The sequence below is a fragment of the Bombus vosnesenskii genome, unplaced genomic scaffold, assembly GCF_011952255.1.
Source record: "Bombus vosnesenskii isolate JDL3184/JDL3185 unplaced genomic scaffold, Bvos_JDL3184-5_v1.1 scf7180000013267, whole genome shotgun sequence".
In the NCBI taxonomy this organism is placed as follows: Eukaryota; Metazoa; Arthropoda; class Insecta; order Hymenoptera; family Apidae; genus Bombus; species Bombus vosnesenskii.
This window is the reverse complement of record NW_022882927.1, coordinates 4,622,820-4,643,013: the sequence shown is the minus strand read 5'-3', so window position 1 is coordinate 4,643,013 and position 20,194 is coordinate 4,622,820. Positions and strand designations below refer to the sequence as shown.

General features: G+C 41.1%; 1 protein-coding gene across 1 annotated transcript in view; it reads left to right on the top strand.

Annotated features, from left to right (window-relative positions):
- Positions 1–19,601, top strand: part of LOC117230444 (homeotic protein empty spiracles-like) — a 55,441-nt gene extending 35,840 nt beyond the window's left edge. The window contains exon 3 of the mRNA XM_033487916.1: positions 16,293–19,601. Within this exon, the coding sequence (XP_033343807.1) occupies positions 16,293–16,544 (252 nt within the window). The 3' untranslated portion in view covers positions 16,545–19,601. The remainder of the gene's footprint in view (positions 1–16,292) is intronic.
- The last annotated feature ends 593 nt before the right edge of the window (positions 19,602–20,194 follow it).

The window sequence follows — 20,194 nt, the reverse complement described above, 5'->3', positions numbered from 1 at the left end:
CGTTGAAAAACTTTCAGACAGCCAAGCTTCACGTTCCAGCAGAAAGTTTACGATACAAATTGCGAATATAACGTGCGAATTGCAATGTAACCATTCCCGTATAATCCAATCTTAGTTTATAATCCAAACACAGACGACAGTTTCGTCGAAGAAAACTTGGAGAAAGGCGAGTTCCAAATTTCAAGGGAAACTTCACGATGCAAATTGTACGAATCGCGATGTGACTATTCTCTTGTAACGTCGCATTAATCGCAATGTAAACCAAGTATTGAATCGAGCATCATTCGCCTGGATACCACGCGACTCGGATGTTTCGTACCAATCATCGTGACTCTCGCATCTCGGGCTTACGATCTCGAGTCATTAAACCGTCGGTACACGGGCAATAAGATCTGCAAGTCCATGCATCAGAACGGACGATCTTAGCGTGGAGGAACGATCGGTATCGCCGTGTGCTCGTAAACCTCGAAACCAGCTCGAGAGACGGAAGATCGAACCTGGCCCGATAATTAACAGCGCAAAACCAATCGAGATCGGCCGCTTGTTTGCAAACCAGAAGATGGACCGTTGCTTTACAAAGTTGCATTAACGAGCATAGGGAAAAACTAACAAGAGAACGCCCCAATGGATTTGTATCTTGGTCACCGAAGAATTATCGATGTCTCGACGTAAGAACTCAAACAGCATTAAGCACGATTGTCCGTGATTAATAGCGGCGTGCGGGCAAGAGATGAAGTATGAGACAGATTATTAGCGGACGAAGAAGAAACGATCGACGAGAGAAACAAAACCGAGGAAAGTTGCAAAAGGAAGAACAACCGAACACGTCAGCGGTTAACACCTACAATTAGCGAGGCAAAGAGATCAACAGCTGGTAACGTGTTAATAAATCATCGAGCGGATCGTCGTCTCGAAAGAATAAAGGTAATAAGTAATTGCGGAAATAAAAACACTTTGAACGAGAGACGAGTGAGATTTCAAACGACAGATTGAGAGAGAAAGTCCAAAATGTCGATCTCCGATCATTACGCGCACCATGAAATCGTTACGGATCGATCGTGAATATTTATATGTAGATTGGTATTTTCGTGACCACAGGTGAAGAAATGAAAACCAAGCAGAGGTTTCTGTTTCACCTGCTAAATATTGAATACCTTGCTTTTCAATATTTCATCCTACATATTTTTGTATATTATGCAAATTCAGACCTCTTTTTGCACTCTTTTAAGTCATAACTAGCGAGGCAAAGATCTAAAATTCCTAACGGGTTAATAAATCATAATATTGTCCTCATAAAAATGGAAAGCGGTAAACTAACAGCAGAAATAAGAATCTTCGAATAAGAGAAGACTCTAACGACGCTGACATTCCAAACGAGAGAGAGAGAGAGAGAGTCTTTTGCTATTATTCTAAGCACGAAATTGCCGTGTTTTTCATAGTTGATTGTAAGTAGGTACTTATTAGCAGTTATAATTAACGAGACATTTGGTTGGTAAGCAGAAAAGAAGGTCAGCAGTAAATCAGACATTTGTCGTCGCGGTCGTTCTTGCATATAGGTACCTGTCTAGACCTTACAAAGTAATCGGTCGAGTATGGTTAACACCGGTTTAAGCCGGGTCCGTAAATCATCCAGTTAATTGCCGCTTATCAGCGTAACGACAGAAACGTCTTTTCGCGGCTGTAGGAAGGCCAAGGGAGGCGGAGAACACGAAGGACAATGAAAGGGGTCTGTGGATGGTACAGCGTTGGCCAAACGTTGCTCTAGATCGAATTTATTCCACGTCTCTTATTTGTTATTTGAAATTTTCAAACAGGAGAGACGGGTTAATATACTGTATAAAATATAGGTTCCATTCGAGACGCTAATAGTTTGTTTCCATCGGTTTTTATCGATCCTCATCGATAAAACGAAATTGGTTTGTCAGAAAGAAGTATTCCTTGAGGAGTACACAGATGTATGTAGTGTCATAATAGACGGGATATTATAGTTTTGAATAAAAATATAATGGATAAGTAATGGTTCGCATTTTACGCGAGGAATACGAGATTGATATCGATTAGGAATTGAAAGAACGAATTGGAATTAAATAACGTATAAACGATCACGTAGAAGTAATAAGAATATTAATTAGTAATAACTAATTCCAGAGGATGAATACAAAGTTTCCATTCGAAAGAAGTAAAAAGTAATTACATACTTTGAACAGGGATATAACGGTTAAACGAGTTTCTTTTCGATGGAGAATACTCGAAATGTACCCCATGAACGAGTTAAGGAATTAAAAAGTAAAATCACATAACCAATCGACGGATAACGAATAAACGAGTAGAAGACCGAAATTGAATAACAGCTAAACGAATAACGAATAAAATGTTAGGAAATAAAAATCTATTTAAATAACGTTCAATTCTGAGAAATACGTTTTTGTTGTGGGTGCGCCCTAACGAACGAGAGCGCCGCCACGGGGCCTGTTGCGCCTGCGCAGTGCATCGAAATCGTCTCGCGGGCAAAATAAACGCGGCACGGCCATATATTCTCGACGCGAAATACGCGGTGATATTTACTGCAACGTTATTAGCATGCTGGACTGTATATTACCGCGTAATTTGCATCGGGTTTCAGTTGGCCGAGTACGCGGCCCCGCGTCGTTAACAACCTTATAATCTCGCGCGCACACCATCGTATCCCCGTTCTCTCCGTTTTTTCGTCGCTTCGCCTTAACCCGGCGTAATGCCGGGTCCGCATGGACGCGAGAACATTGTCGGGTGGTCGCTGCAGGCGTTTTTCGTCGTCATACTCTACACGTTCATCGCGAAGGGGTTCCAGATCCGTTGCCAACACCTCGGGCCACGACTCTCAATGTCTAATCAAATTCGGTTGTTGTTGAACAGTGGTGCAAATTGGAGATGATAACAGGTTACTCGTTTCAGGGTTTTTTGATCGTTCTGTGGATTCTCTGTGCACTCTCTGCCGGTGTCTTAGGACTGTGCGCAGTTTTGAGCATCTGCTTTTTGTCGGCTCGCATTCTAGTTATTCTAGTTATTCGCGTTCCAAGTTATTTCTTGAGATTTTTATTTCGGCGAGGAAAATGAGAAAAGACAAAGTCTCGACGATTCAAAAGACGACTGTGCCGGTGAATCCTTCAACCTGCGATACGCTTGTGTTCTATAAGTATTCATCTAACTGGAGTATAGAAATCGAAGAATATCTCGTACCTTTTGATAGTACCTAATACCTTCTAATATAGGAAATAGACTATTGTAATATCTCGAAAATTATCGTTTATATTTTCTTATTATATCTTTCGATTATATTTCTCGGTCAACCTAATTTCATTTCGTCAAAATGCTTACCACGTCTTTTTTTTATATCCGATGTCACGATTCGTTGAGCAGACTATACATTTGTCATTATTCCGTGTAATAGCTCCACAATGTTGCTAATTAGACGTCATTTAGTTGCTAAGAACGATAACATCGTCCTTGTAGGTTACGTTGTCATTATTCTAGGAAATTCTGCCGTATGTGAAACACTGTCGACTAATGTTCAAAGCGTAAAGCGGGATACTCGGTTGAGAAAGAATGTCACGATAACTGATGTATAGTGAACTGGTTGAATGTAAAATAGCGGTTAGCTGGGAAACAATGAAATATCAGTGTGCACGTTGATATTACTTCGCAGGTCGGTCACGTAGAGAGTACTGGATCAAACTGAAAGAAAAACGAATCTAATTGATCAAACCATCAGGCGTGCGCGCGCGCGAGCGCACGCAGGGGGTTCATCAGTAACCCAAGAAAGTACACACTTGTTGCCGTGTTGAATTGCGTGGTCATTTGCAATTCAATCTTTGCCGCGCAGCTCGCTTTGCCTCGTTCTTATAATATCTTACAAATACTTCGGTAAATTAATTCCAAGTTCAAATTACCGGTTCCATAAAAATGTAAATAGCGACCGTTTTAGTTAAGATCATGGGATTCTTATCGAGCCCGATTTCTGCGTCAATTATCGTGCGTCAGGTTAGGGACCCCCAGTTTTAAGCGGCCTTGGCGCTATTGCAGCCAACGACGCACAAAAGTCCCTAGAGAAAATCATTACACGTTTTTCATGCAACATTCGTTTCGAACGTTTGAATTAAAATTGGGGCAGACCGATTTTTTTGTATGGTGTGCGTAATCTGATGGCTTTTTAAATGTTTTGCGTAACCAAGTATTTTAGTATTAACCTTTCAAGTACTCGTACATTCCCATAAATCCTTCCTCACAAACGTAAAAAGATGACAAGGCTAAATGGAACGCAATTATCGACGCATGACCTCGATCATTGACGACAGCTGTGTTTTACGAAATTTTCGTTTCGTCGTTGACACCGATGACACCCGTATTTAGAATATTAGTGAAAAATTAACGCGCAGTAATTGAGATTTCATTTTGTAGGTGGGGTATTATAATGAGTTTAGTTTTGATTTTGAATACCTTAGAATATCGAATATATCAAGACAAATATGTTAGCATGTTAACATATATTAACATGTTAGCTTCAAACATTCTAACGTATTAATTATCTCAAATAGCAAAAATACATGACGTAATAAGATATCAAGATATACACGTTAGCTCGAAATTAAACTCGATTTATATCGATCTTCTTGCCAGAACCAGATACCTAAATAATCAGGAGGAAAATCCCAAGAAGCAAGCTTCCACAGTCTCAATAATATCAGACATCCTTCGTGCCAGTCGCTTGGATTAATAAACCCCGCTATTAAACGTTAAACCAAAGTTCAAAGTTTCACGATATCATGTAACACGCACAGTAGCACGTTAGTGCGAAATTCAGCTCGATTCGGAATATTCAAGCAAGGATCGTTCTATTAGAAAAGTATTTTGACGAAACGAAAATAAAATTCCAAGAGGCAAGCTTCCACTTTCACGGAGATAATATTATCATCGAGCATTCCGTTATTTTCAAGCAATGCATTCCAATCGCTCGGATTAATAGATTCAATTAATGAACGTTAAACGAAAATTCAAAGTCTCGCGATACCTAACGTATTCAGATAACACTTTCGACTGAGAATATTCAAACGCTGACTCATTTTCCTACGTTAGAAAAGTATTTGAACGGAACAAAAATAAAATTCCAAGAAGCAAGCTTGCACTTTCACAAGTTTAATATTATCGAGCGTATCGTCTGTTGCAATCGTTTGGAAGCGGTCCATTAATGAATTCCATCGAAACGAAGTTGGAAATGGACGACCCCCGGTGGTATTCAGCGGCGTTAATCTGAAATATAATTAGCGAGGGGATGGGTGGGGGGGGGGGTAGTGCGGCGAATCGGTCGCATAATTGCGCCAGGAAGAGGAGGCCACGTTCACATACAATATCGGGATGACAGCGCATTCGCAATGCTTTATTCTTAGTCCAGCGACGACACGCCTCATTATGCATAGAGAATCCGCACGCGGCCTGCATAATATGCAAAACTTCTTCCATTACCGTCCACGAGGCAACGTAACACACGGCTGGCAAAAGGGTACGCGCGCGTATTCGCCAAGAATAATAGCCGCTTGATATTATATCGGTAGCCGCTGCACCGTTCTTTCCTTTTTCCTCTCTATCCTGTTCTCCGACCTTTCGTCTCTTTTCTTTTCCTTTTCGTTCTTCGTCCCCTTCCGTTTAGTGATTTTCATTCCCGGCAAGCAGGAACGCGGAATTTCGAGAATCGAACGGTACAAGAGTGATTCATCGAGCCGTGTCGGCGAACGTCTTCCGCGAACGAATTGACTCGAACTTGCTCGAGTCTTCGTTCTCTTGATTCTTGGCAGAGATTTAGGATCTGGGATGAGGATGGTATATAGATCGATCGTTGGTGGAGATTTTGGAAAAGAGTCGAGCTAATCGGTTGACTGAAAGTAGCGACTTCTAAGCTCTTGCAACGGTCAACTTTTAACAGGATAATAAAAAGTTTGTAATTAGACTGTGGATGTTTATGCGAATTTAGATTCCTACAAGTATCACCGAATAACTCATAGATTCGAAACTTTGATTTTCGTTTCTTCGGGTCTGGCGTAAGATTGCGTAAGATTGGTTGATCTAAAATGGGATAGAATTGGAACAGGCTACGTAATCTTCGTTTTTCATCTGGACGATGTTAATTTTTATACGTATTTAAAATTTTCCACTTCATGAATACATTTGTATAGTGATACGATTTAACGAGAGCATACGGATCTCGATGCTAAAATTTAATTTTACGCACGATAAATTCACAGTATCAAGGATTTTATCATTTGTACCATTTGTTCTCTCAGCCTTAAAATTAATCTCCCCAATGACAAACGCGTAGAAAACGATTAGAACTTGTATATTTATTATGGCGCTATCGAGACCTGTATGTAAGTACATACTTATATATCGTGGTTTCTCGTGGCCCGTCAGTCGTTTTACGAGCCGCTTATCGTTCCGTCATAAAAACGATATTATGCTAACTAGATGGCAATGAGGGAGGCCTGTCTTGTTTCTACGCTTGGCGAGTAACGCCTCTTCGAGAGAGAACGTGAACAATGGGTAATTAAAGCGGCGAAATTTGCGTGGAGAGTCTTCTCTTTCTCTCTCTCTTTCTTTGTCTAGATTGCGTGCTTGTTGACACACATCCTTTGATACTTTGTATAATATATGCGCGATAGGAAAAGAAGAAATGCTTCGATTAATCTTAATTATATTTAGGTATTTTTTTTGTTACTAGCAATCGTTAAATAAAAATTTAATTATATCAATGGAGATTTTTTCTTTAATTGCGATTAATGTTCCGTGTATTTGTCGCAAGATTCCCATACACCTACGATTTAATAAAAAGTGTTTTCTTCCAGAGAAAAAATTCACGAATGGCACACGTGTGAACGCGTCGAGGTGTGTTAATAACGTACAAAAAAAAAAAAAAAGAAAATTCTTTTCGGAAGAAAATTTACAAAGTTCATTCGTATATCTTAAACCTTCCAATATATATACATCTATGTACAATTTCGAAAAAAAGAAAAAATTTTCAGAGAAGAAAATTCGCCAGAGTCCATTTATACATCGTCCAGAACGTTCCGACGTGTAAGTATATGTGTGATTTGAAAAAAAATTCCTTCGGGAAGAAAATTGGCGAAAGTTGGCTCCAAACGATCGGCGAAGCTCAAAGGCCGATGGAAAGGAAGCGAAACGCGAACGATATTCCCGATTCGAACGATCGGCGTAAACGATAGGCGCGGTGCAGTGGCGAAGCAAAACGATTCCTCTCTTTCAAACTCGCTCCTCATCCCTTTTGGTTGCGTGGAAGGAACAGAGGGGAAAGGACGTTGGTTTTCTCGTCACGATTCTGGCATGTCACTGTCGTGTGTCGTCGACTTCGTGTGCATACTGTCGGCCTCTACTCGCGAGGAAGCTCTCCTTCGAGCCGATTCGAGATCGCTCGAAGAAATCGTTACACTTTAGGGACGAGACTATGCTTCTTGTTCTGCAAGACGAGAATGGAAGTCTTTCTTTTGGAATCTTTGCAAGGCTCCCTGAGTAACACTTTGTTTGGAAATTTGTTGTCGATAGCCTTGTTGAAAATGTTTCATATCGTTCTTTTATTTTCAATAAAGTGTCCGTTATTTTCTTCGTTCGAGGATCGAGTTTTCCGATTGACTGTACTTACACGTCGTTTCATCGGTTCTTCGCGTAAAGGTTGTTAGAGGAAAGGCGCAAGGTTCATTTTCTTTGGAGATCATCGTCACATTTACGCAGAATGCGTGGTGATACGTTCGTTTCTACGTGAAAATTATATCTTGTCTCATTCTTTATTCGAAGCTCGAAGTCTGCGGTCGATTACTTTTTCCGCGTTATTTTATCGATTTCTATCCGCGAAAGGTGTTCGAAGAAAAGTATAATTCGAAGATGATCGTCATCTTTACGAAGAACGCAGCACTGTGCTTGCTTTTTATTTAGACATGAAATATCAGAACGAATTGAAATTCATTTTGCTCGTAAAATGTTAGAAACTGTATCAGCTTCTATCGTCACGGTAAATCATTCACAATTTCTTCTATAATTATAATTTATAATTATAAAATACCTCGTATTCTGCACGTATCTCAGCTTCAAAGTAGGTTGTCCGATGAGTGTCTCTCTTTTACAACGATGCATCTTTATGCAAACGTGAAGCCTAATCTGTCGAACGTTGTGATCTTTATTTCGATAGAACAAAACGTACCGTACGTAATTCGATAAAATAATATAAAACGGAAAAAGGTTGTGCATCCGTTATTTCCTTATTAAAGCGAAAAAAACTTTTCGGACGACCTAATAGATTAGAAGTCGCAACAAACCTGACTTACAACCTACGATATCTGTACACGCGTTCCATCCGAGATCTTTTTAGCGACGTTTCAGGATAAACAAAAAATCAATCGCAAAGGGATGAAACAATGATTGCTGTTTGATATCTACCATTGACCAAACTTGAAGGATCTGTATTTGATCAATCTTTCCCCTCTTTGTCGTATTGATTCGGCGTCTCCACCCTGCACGCGTCGCAACCTGGTGTCGTTAATCCACGCAGGTGTCGCGCCACTCTTTGGAAACGTGACGTTTGGTATCCCGTTAGCAAAATATCATTCCCTTTTTTAATTCTGCTGGAAATCCGCCGGAAAAAATCCTCAACCGTTGGTAAATACACGTCAGCAGGCAGAAACGGTGTGTGTTCGATGAAATTGGCGGCCTTGCCTCGCCAATATTTTCCGATCGATCGGTTGGATTTCGTCTGGACCATGTGTGTCTCTTCTTAGTCGTGGTATTTGACTTTGATTACCGTTCCAAGACACGACAATTATTCTAACGCGAAGTTTTTAAAGCTACGTTGCGTGTTTTAATTTTCTAACTTCGGTTGCTTTCGTTGCAGGTAATTGGACGATTCGGGTTGTAAGGGATCTAAGGTTTTGTTTTAAGGTATCGTTGCGTATGACCATCGTGAATATATTTAGATTTTATCGGCGATAGTGTCTCTTATATTCTCCAGTGAATAATATTAATATTAACGGAGAATGGGAAATTTTAACGACGTATGTTACAGAATAAGGTTAGTTTTGTAAAGATTAAGATTGGCGATGGTACGAGTGTAGTACACATTTTTACAGATCTTTTAATCAACGTACAATAACTATTCTTCCGTTAGATTTTTGATTTTGGTCAAAGAATCGTAACTTTTAAACTGCTACTAGAATTTCGTTGATTTAAGCCGACTACGAATTAATCCAATCTTCAACCCTCGATCTTCTCCGATTTACGTCTACGTATAATACATCTAACGCGATTGCTCCATTATAGAATTCTGCCTACCACGTATGATCTCAACCATTCTCAAGTCCCAAGTATCGTCATTTCCTCTTCTTAAAAGCACCATCGTCGATTCCACGCTTTTCAATCCTTTACAATCCTTTGCGATCCTTTTCCAAAAAAAAAAAAAACAGAATAAAAAGAACAAAACAGAAATAAAAGCCAGTGAACGAAAAGAAAGAGAAAAATCATCGTACGATGTATACGAAATGCTCGAAACTTGTACCGATGTATAACATCTATATCTATTTTCCATCGATTTCGCACGCAAAGCTCCCCGAGCGGAGCCATCTCGTTTGTCGACAATAAAAAATGTTGCACGCAGATGAAGGCGCATCCGGCGAAATTGCCACCCCTTGGCGCGCAGATCACGCTCAATTTCGTCCTAACAAAACACGCGTGCGCGCTCCTCTGTGTGCGTGCGTGTGTGCGTGTGCCCGTGGACAATTGAAAAATAATATCGTCGGGTTTATTTAGCCGTGGCACGATCGGCGGGGCGTGGATTCGTCGCGACGCGTTCACGGGATTAAAAATAATGTTTCGAGCGTGACTGGTCAGGCCCTGGGGGATTATGGGGCGCTATGGACACCCGCCATTGGCCAGTCGTCGCAGACCCGCGGATTTCATTCGGGGGAAAAACGATACGCCTGTTTTTCTTTCGTATCTCCAACACGGATGGTCTACGAGGGAGATCGTGTCTGTTTAATTCCTCTCGTTTGATCGTTGCTTTGGGACGATCTTTTGAGGGTTTGAAGCGAGCAAGATGCTTCTTTTTTCCAATTTTGCAAGCTTTCGAATATTTGGGGTGGAATTTGATTGGTAGGACGTTGGATGACGTTGGTGTGGTGGATGGATCGTTGGAGAGTTTTCATAGAACGATTGATTTTACAAAGTTCGTATGGGCATGTTTGGGAGTTTCAAAGTCTCTACGTACAGTGGCGGATGAAAGAAAGTTTAAAATTGATACACTGTGAGTTTTAATAATTTTCGTGCTACAAATTTTGCACGATATTGGCAACAAATATATATGTTTGTTCATTGCTTTTGTTATATATGAATTCATTCTGTGAAATTATTAATTTACGTAATTATTGCGTCCTTTTATGCCTCTTATTTTATGCATTTCACAGACTGAAGGTTTTCAAGGAAATTGGAATTGATATAAATAAATAATTAAGGATAGTGTATAATTATTGCTACATTGTAATAAAATATGAATATTGTTATAATGTGTTGGTTCGTTTTAAAGGTTTGGGAAAACATGTTTCTGATTGATTAGTGAGTTGATTTCGATATATGAAATTGTTCAAAGTGTCTATAGGAAGAAATTATACGATCAGATTTAAGTGCATTTTACGCTTGATAATTTTCAAATTTAGCTTGGAAATTTTCAAATTTAAAAATCTTCAAGCCAGTCTCTACCGAGTGATATCAAAATTTGACAAAGTTTCCTAAAGATCCTCGGCAATATGCAAGATTTTTTTATCAAAGAATAACAAAATGCCGGAAGCTTTCACCAAAGTGTCGAAGAGATCTCAGTGATTTTATCGGAGCTTCGTTCTACAAATCTCGACAAAGTGGTGTCAAACTTTAATTATAATAAAACGATGGAGGGGCTGGCGTTTCTATGCCTTGGCGAGGAGAAAATGGCGAATGACAATCACGGTATTAATTTCCATTAGGGAACATCCAATTTCCACGATGGACAATAAAAAGAGCCGATAATTATATTTAACAGTGGACGTAAAGGTCTTCGATAGATTAGACTTCTGGTTTCTTCCTTTTTTATACGACCATCTGACGATTTCGTAACGAGAACAACCGAACGTGGTCGTATTATAATTAGAATACCAATTATCAGATGGGTTTGAGGGAAATCGTGATTGTCGCGTTTCGTAACACAGATCGTTTGCCTTTCGTGGTTTCAATTTCAAAAGGTGAGCGGATTGTATGAAAAATCGAATGTAGACATATCGAGAATCAACTTAAAACGTGTCATTCTTTTAGCAGAAAGAATCTCGATCTTCCTTCGATACGTACAACTGAAATACTGGTTCTCTTTCCAAATCTTCGATACGATCCAACCTGAATCTCTAGAAACCAGACTTTAAATCTTCGAGAAAGCAGAAAAATAAAAACAAAAAAGAAAGGAAAAAAAAGACCACTGTCCCCCCAAAATTCATCATCACGAGGTTTCGTGACGTGTGAAAAAAGAAGCAACACGATGCAACCACCTCTCGTTCGCTCTAAATCGAAGTGACCGCCCAATCGGCGTGCTCTCGCCCCCAAGGATCCGCAGGACGCCAATTACGCCCATCAGGTTGTCGCCATCAATCAGCGAAATTTCCGAAACGCAAATATGGTCATACAGTCGGTGCTGGCCGCGACTCCTTTCCCGGCGAGTAGAAGACGCTCCTAAACCGCCTCGACTTCTGCCACGGTGACTTGTCCACGCACACCTGTGCCGAGAGCGTTCTTCCAAAGCGAAGACCGACGCCGTCGCATCGAACCTCTGCCTCGATTCGCGTATAAGGTGTCCACCTGTCACTTAGAACGTGTACCAGGAGCAACTTCAATTACACTTTTGCGCATGGTTATACACGTGTGCACAGCCTCGTTATCCAGCGTCGAAGATCACGCTACGACGACGCGCTGGTTTGCGCGATGCTTCGCGATTCTGCCCGATTGATATTAGCCGTAATCCACGTGGTAATTCGATCGATAGAAATACGCAGATACGGTTGGAAGGCCACGTTACTGATCGGTTATCCGCTTACATCGAACGTCGATTCGTTCCCTCTGCAACGCTATTTTTGCGAGGCTTTCAGCAATGTTGGAACTTGAGCGGTGCATCTTGGATGGGTTTGGTGGGAATTGGAGGCTTTGAGAAGGCTTCTCAATCTCAATGGCGGATGTTGCAGGGATTTGAAGGATGTTTGCAGTTTGTACTTTCAAGGTTCCCATCGTGTATGTCGGTTCGTGTATAAGTAGGCGTCTTTTATGGACATTGAGAATAGTTTGGTTTGGTTGAGAATGGTCTGGTCCGTTTTAAGGATGGTAAGGTGAGCTTGTTCCGAGTATTTAGTTAGAGCAATGACTAACGTGTATAACAAATGTTAAAAAGGTTTGAAATTACTACCTACGTACGTGTTGTAGAAAGAAAATTAGCTTTGAATTTCTGCAGAATTGGTGGAATCGTAGGAAATCAGTGTAGATATCGACAATATTAATTTCGACTTGACGTGGTGAGATGGGGTGTAATCGAAAATTTTTGGTACAGTTCAATTTTTGAATACATAATACACGTAGATAATATGCAACGATGTACAGGATATTCAAAGTACTCATCGTAATATCCGGAGAATGCAGCAAATCTTTACGATATAATTTCAATTTTACCTACGATCCTACTTCTTGAATCTAGTTGAATCGACGATCGGCAGAGTTCTATCTATCGCGTTACACCGGGATACTCCATTCACACTTTCACGTCCTGAAACACAATCCAAATCACCCCACTTCTCCTCCAGTCCTCCCCTCTAAGCCACCTATTTCCTTCCCCCGTATTATCCTCCATCCTTCTGCTCGCCCTTCGACCCGCGTAACACGAACAATTAGCCGAGGAATTAATGGCCGAACGAAAGTACGTACGACGAGAAAGATGGGACGGATGGGAAGGGAAATTTCAGACGATGTGACTAGATAGACACAGATAGAGGAAGAGGGAAGGGTAGCTAGGGTTGTCTGTGTACCCAGGGGAACTTTTCGAGGATTGTGGCACTTAACGGATGATTAAGAGGGCAAATAGAGAATCGCAACCCCGTTGGTTAACGTAGTCTCATCCCCCTAACGTTTGAACGCTCCCTGCAGGACTGTGTCGTACGTTTAATCGAGTTACCCCCATTTCGTAATCACCCTACGTCCCCGAGGGTTGCCATGGCGACCGCGGGCGGTCCTGAAAGCCGATTGGCGGATCTTCACGCACGCGGAAACCCCGGCCACCCCCTTCTCACCCCTAGATACGTGGCCTATTCCCCAGGATCAAGCTCGAACGCTTTCGAAACCAACCCCCTTCTGCTCCAACCCCTTATGCCGCCTGGATTTACACTCGGTTTAACCTGACTCTCCCCCCCCCCCCTCTCTCTCTCTGTCTCTGTCTCTGTATGTATATATATATGTATGGTCTATGTTATATTCCCCCAACCACCCCCGTTGAGTCGCTCCATCGACGCCAGTATTTTACAGAGGCGCGTTGTAAAAATCGCATAAAAGCTCCCAATAGCTTGGTCGATTTATACCGGCACGATTCTCTTCCTCGTGATTTTATTTCCAAAGATTTTACTATTCGTAGTATGGCGCCCGAGGTGTTTGTTACGCCTTGGATTTCCAGCCAGAGGTGGATTCTTGGGGGTGGAATTGTCGAGCTGTGATAGGCTGTAGTTTGGTTTTGGAAAATTGAGGCGGCGATGAATGATTTTAGCGCTTGCTTCGTTTCTTTGGTTTCATTTACTTTTGGAGGTATAATGATTTTAGCGGTGTTTAAAGGTTTGGGTAAGTGGGCATTTATGCGAATGGGGTCTTTTGCGGATAATTTTGTGGCATTTTAATGGAATTGGCGGAAGAATTTCACGATGTATTCTTAGGAGAACGGCCCAGTTAATCGAGTAATCGCTGTGAAAATTTTAGAATAAGACGAACCGGTTTTCTTGATCAAATTGATCAAGTAATTTTTTGAAATGCCATGGCATTTTTGTTTTAATTTGTTTGAAACAATATCATTACGCGGTAGATGACTTTGTTGCGTTCTATCCACCCTCAGGGTGTTCCGGTCTTTCGATTGGCTTAATAAACTCGATTTATTAGGGACAATTGAATTAGTTGATGGTAACGTAATAGACCGAAGAATTGGAGTCACATGCTTGGAGGGGGTGAAACTATTTGTAGAATTTTTGGAAGGTTGGTTGAAAGGAAATTCTATATTTGTATTATAGCAATCTCGATTTCCTATAATTACCTAAATAAAACGTTTATGTCGAATTGGTAAATTTCTAAAATATCATATAAATTTTAAGTATATAACCATAAAACGAACAACAAGATCACAGGTCCTTTTCTGCTAATTTCAAAAGAAAATTCAGTAAATTTGAACGTACAATTATTTTACACCGAAACAATCGATCTCTATCAAAAAAAAAATCACTTTTGCATCGAGTCCTTTGCACCAAAATCAGCCGAACGAAATGTCTCAACCTCGAACAAATTATAAATCGCGACGCAATCGGCGAAAAATTTAGGTCAGCCTGAAAAATTCCTCATACTCTAAATTCACCCCAAATAATTTCCAAAGACAACCATTATTCCCAACGTCCATTCACCCTCGTTCTCCTAAATTCCATCTAAACACCATCCACGCAACGCTGTTCCATCGATATCACGCTTTCCATTTGCCAAAGCGTATCCACCCCTTCGCCAGATCATTTCGATACTCTCGGTTGGGTCGTGAACAGCGACTAATCCGGGTCATGTCAGAAACACGTTGGATCGTGACGTTAGTTAGACAAACATCCTTCTCTCCTGCCTTTTCTATCCATGCAGCAGCCAATGCGACAATGCTGATTTCACGCGTAGATAATTCGAAAATGGAGCCCCCTTTCAACCCTTCTGCGGCAAACAGGAAGCAGGAACAGGACAATGTGTATCTAACAGTCAATTCGAGGACAATGCGCGTTTTCTGCGATCGTCGCACCACTCGCTTCGTCCCTCCCTTTTTTCTCGTCAACCCTCGACGAGAGGGGTTCCGCGTCAACGACACGGCCCATTGTAACCGGATACACCCTGTTTAAGGGGTGGCTCCTTGATACACTTGGGGTGGATTATAACTAGTTGCCACTTAATTTGCCGAAGCTCGAGGGTCGATAGCCCTTGCAGAATTTCCAGTTGGTCCGAGAACGTTGAAAACGATGATTGGAGATCACGAAACTACGATCGTCGAATCGTTTATGCTGTATCGTTGTATAATTTGCGATGCGCGAAGATGAAAGGCATGGTTGGACTGGAATTTCACTCTCTTTCTTTTTCGTTTGGATTGGAATTTTATTTCTTGTCCGTCGAAGAGGACGTTCAGTCCTTCTTTGTCGAAAAGACATTTTATTTCTTCGATATGGAGGCGTATGAGACGTCGTTTGTCCGGTGTTTGAATCGATCGAGGTTGCAGGTCAATGAAAATTGCGATCGATTGTTATTATCGAATAAAAGTAGACAAGGAAATTGGAGTGGTCGGTACGTAGATTATAGGAATTGGATATTGTATGTAGGTTAATTGTCGCTGTGTTAACATATGTAGTATTACAGTGTATGATGGTACAATAACTGTCAGTGTATAGGAGGCTAGTTATATTTTCTAGGACATTTAAATTACGATCTTTTGATTCTTGTTTTCTAGTAGTAGAATATCGTTTTAGGTTAATGGGAAAGTATCCAACGAGATATTCCATTACATGCACAACGTTTCTTTTACATTTACGACTTTATTTCCGAACTTTCACAAATTGGTAAATACATTGTGAGCGTATTTCGGTCATTGCATTTTGTACGAGTGCCAGATAGAGAAGTCTGCAATGGAAATAGTTTGCACACGCCTTCCTTTGATAGGATCCTTTGATTTTTATAAAATTCTTCGTCATCCGAGGATCCGGTACTGAAAGAATATTTTAATAATAGAAATCGACGATTCTATGGCACACTGTGCCAAAAACCGACAACGATAGAAATTTCATCTTAAACAGTTGATCTGTTTGATCTCTAACTAAAAATGAAGATAAAAGAGAGACGAACAGAGATCTTGCAATTAATCTATTAATTCATTAACATCGCGTTACAATCCTATGATAGAAACCAGAATTAAATGAATGAAAAGTTGCTGTTGTATGTTACAGGTGAAGGTCTGGTTCCAGAACCGACGGACGAAGCACAAGCGAATGCAGCAGGAGGAGGAGGCAAAGGCACAGCAGCAATCTGGGGGCGGTGGCGGTGGAGGCGGGAACGCGAATAACAATTCCAACAATAAGAACACCCATCACGTGAGCAAATGGCAACAGGAGACCGGTGATTATCACCACGAGGAAGAGGAGGAAGAGGAACACATCGATCCAGAAGCGGAGGAGTGTTCCAGCGGTTCGGAGGCGTAGCTAGACGTTCTCTGCCTGGACTAAGGTGCCGGGAATTGCGTCTGACCGACGAAGAACGACCGCTGTCAACTGTGCCACTCGATGAGTTAAAATCGAGGTTTAAATTTCGAGTCGCGAGAGAGCGAAAGGAAGGCGAAACCTTGGAATTTCGTTGGAATTGTCGGAATTACGAGTATCGCAAGAATTGTGGAATGGCGGACGTTAAAGTGAAAGAGGCTGATGCGTCGAAAAGCTTCACCGAGAGAAACACGAGTAACAGGAAGAAATTGGTGGAATTGTCGAGGCAAGAATTTTATTCTTATCGCGAACATCCAAAGATCGCGTAAAGTGCGGAGCGTCGAGTTCGAAGAAACTGCAAGGAGGATACAGTTGGATGTAAAAGAGAAACTTGGATGGAATTGCAAATGCAGTAGATGTCGTGTGAAAGCACGAGACGAGTTCCAGTGTTTGCGAGACAGAACTGTCGGTGAAAACCAAAAATATGTTGCCGTTCGACGAGAGATTTTACGGAATTGCGCGTCCAGCGCAATTTTTAAGAATTCACGAGTCAATACTCGCTGATTGCTCGGATAGTTCAAGAAATGGAATTGCCGAGATTCCGAAGGTTCTCTAGCAGAATACGACGGAAATAAAAATAAAGGCGAGCGCCATATAGAAGAGGCTAGGAGTCACCGAAAACCAGAAACAACGGCAATGGAATTGTCAAGGAATTGCGTGTCCCACGGATTTCCAAAGATCGCAACAACGAACACAAACGAGACGAAAAACGCGTGGAAAGACAATTAAATTTACGTCTCGCTAGAAAGATCGTGATCGTTCGATCGTGGAATTGTCATGGCAAAGACGATTCCTATAGTCGTCGTTGAACGACACCGGAAGACTGCGGATTTCCCTATTGGCAAGACTGACGTAGCTCCTCGTATCCGTTCCCGTGTTCTCGCGTCGGAAACGATCGAAGAATCCCGGTGAGAAACTCGTTTGCGAAGCAAACTGCTTTCCGGAGGATCGATGGAATCGCGCGGGGTTTCGAGCGCCACGGAAGCTGGGTAATGGAGGTATTGTTTCTTCGAAACTTTGGACGAAGCCAAATGGATCGATTTCCGGCGGAAACGTCGGAAAAACCAGAAACGTTTACAAGAACTTGCTCGATCTTTAGAACTTTCCCCTATTCTCTCGGCGGAATTGCGCCTCTTTCTCCCAGCGGCGATATCAATTTCATCGTTCCCCCCGATGTTTTCTTATACCATAGTTCCTCGATCGATTCGCGGAAAGGCGCGCGAGAGAATGAATATTCTTTTGGAACTATCCGATGCTGAAAGGATGTTCCTTTGGAATATTCGATCGGGGAGAAGGGATCGGATTTTCACGAATTTTAATCCTCATACAAATAGATCGTCGCGTTCACACGCATCTTGCCATAGATCGTCCGATGGCGAGACAGTCAGCTCTCGTGTACATAAATAAATATCGAGAAGAATCGTAGACTGTGATCCGTGGTGGATCAGACAGGCGGATCCTGCGTTCCGCGTAGTAGACGACGGAAGGATCGATCTTTTGTTCGAGACGGGAGGACGCGTATCTGCGTATGCGTGCGTGAATGAATGTGTGGGTGTGTGTACGTGTCTGTAAATAATTCGTCGATGAAAAGCGCGTTTGATCGCTTTTCGAGGAAGCTGATCGCAATGGTCGAGATGCAAATAGAGTTACGGAGAGTAAGAGAACGAGTGCTTGTTAATCCATCGAGGATCGTTGTCGCGTTGACGCAACATCTTATTCGCGATATATTTTTAATTAATTTATACGATTGAATCGAAAGGGGATTTCAAGGGTTTGCTTAATACTTTTTCCCATACTATTTTTTTTCCTATTTTTATGATTTTATATTTTATATTTTTCCTTTTATTTTTATTTTTCTAATTTTATGAAATTCGAACGAGTCGGGGTGTTGATAAAAGTATATCAAAGTTTCTTCTTGAAATCATAGAAATCTTTTTTTTTTTTCTTTTTTGTTACTTGACAATGTTGCGTTTTCGCGAATTTTATACTGTTTCGATGCTTAATGGGTTAACAATTTGCGAACACGCGCGGCCTACTGACATAAAACGTGTTACGATGTACTCATCGACTTCTATCCAGCATTTGTAGAACTATATCGGTCTCTGTCCATATCCTATGCACTTGGAAGATAATTATGATACGTTCAGCACGCGTTTTTACAATGAAATTCGTTGAAAATAAGTATCTTGTCTTAAAAGTGAGGATGTTATAGATACTCGTAACATTTATACAGTAGCCTTGTTCCCTTTTCCATTTTTTATCCACAAAGACAATACGAGGAACAATTTTCACGTTATTAATATCGATTCGTGCATCATAACGTATCTGAATATGCGTAAGCCGCAAAAGAAGAAACGAAGGATAAAAACGTAGGGGAAAATGAGAGTGCCAAACTTCGTATCCTTTTTAGATGAATGAAGAATCAATCCCAGTGTAAACTCGAATTGTAACTTGCGAATTGTATTTAACGTCGTTGTCCCACGAGCGACCAGTATTTCCCTTTGTCAAATCGATGTCCGAGATGTACTGACGATTTAAATTATTATATCGATTATATTTTACGGGACAGCTGAGCGCGTCAGCCGAAAAACGATCGTTCACGAGAAATCTTCGTCTCTTTTCCATTCCTTTTTTTATTTTTTCTCCCTTTACAATGAAAAATGAAAAATGTCTTTTAGTCCCTTTCAGATCGCACGTATCGCATCTCTATCGATACATAACCGATATTTGAAGCGACTAGAATCGATCTGGACGAGATTCGAACAGATGGACGAGTGAATCACTGGAAAATCTTGTCTAGATCGCGAGATGGATCGCGATTTCTTGACGAACGATCGGCTTGCACGCTTAACCGGTCCGTTTTTGTAAATACGTTGTACATAAAAGAATTGTGATTTTACTCGACGTGCAAAAAGCGTAGGATTGTACGGTCATACGGATGATTCAGTTCGTGTTCTAACGATATAGCGAAATAAATTATATCATCTCTTCACGACAACACGTGTGTGCGTTTCATTCACCAGCCAGCCTCGAAACGGAACGGTTAGAAGAAGGCCAAATGGAAGAAATTCTACATTCTCCGTTGAATGTTCAATGATGTTCGATTATTTGAAACTCCTCGAAATTCAATTAACAAGAACATAAAAATCCGAGTCGAAGAGTTCTTCGATCGATGTCTCGATAATCTCTACTATGCAAATTTAGAAGCCTTCGGCAATAAATCAGAATACAATCCACGAAGTAAGAAAATATATTGCAATTCTCCATCGCTGTTCGCCGAATTTAATCATCGACCTAAGAATCCACTTTTCGATTAACGAGAACACAACGATCAAACTCCGAGCACATGCACTTGCAAAAGCTTCCCATCGACTTCCAAAAACCCAAATCTATATCCTTTCACCGAGCAATAATTCACCTTTTCCAAGAATTCACCGTCATCTTCCATCGAAGAATAATCCATCTCGCCGAAGAATTTTCCACCACCTCTCATCGAAGAATAATTCACCTTTTCAACGAATTATCCATCCACTTTCATCGAAAAACTCCATTACATCGAAGAACCCTAACTGCGAAGAATCCCATCGAAGAAT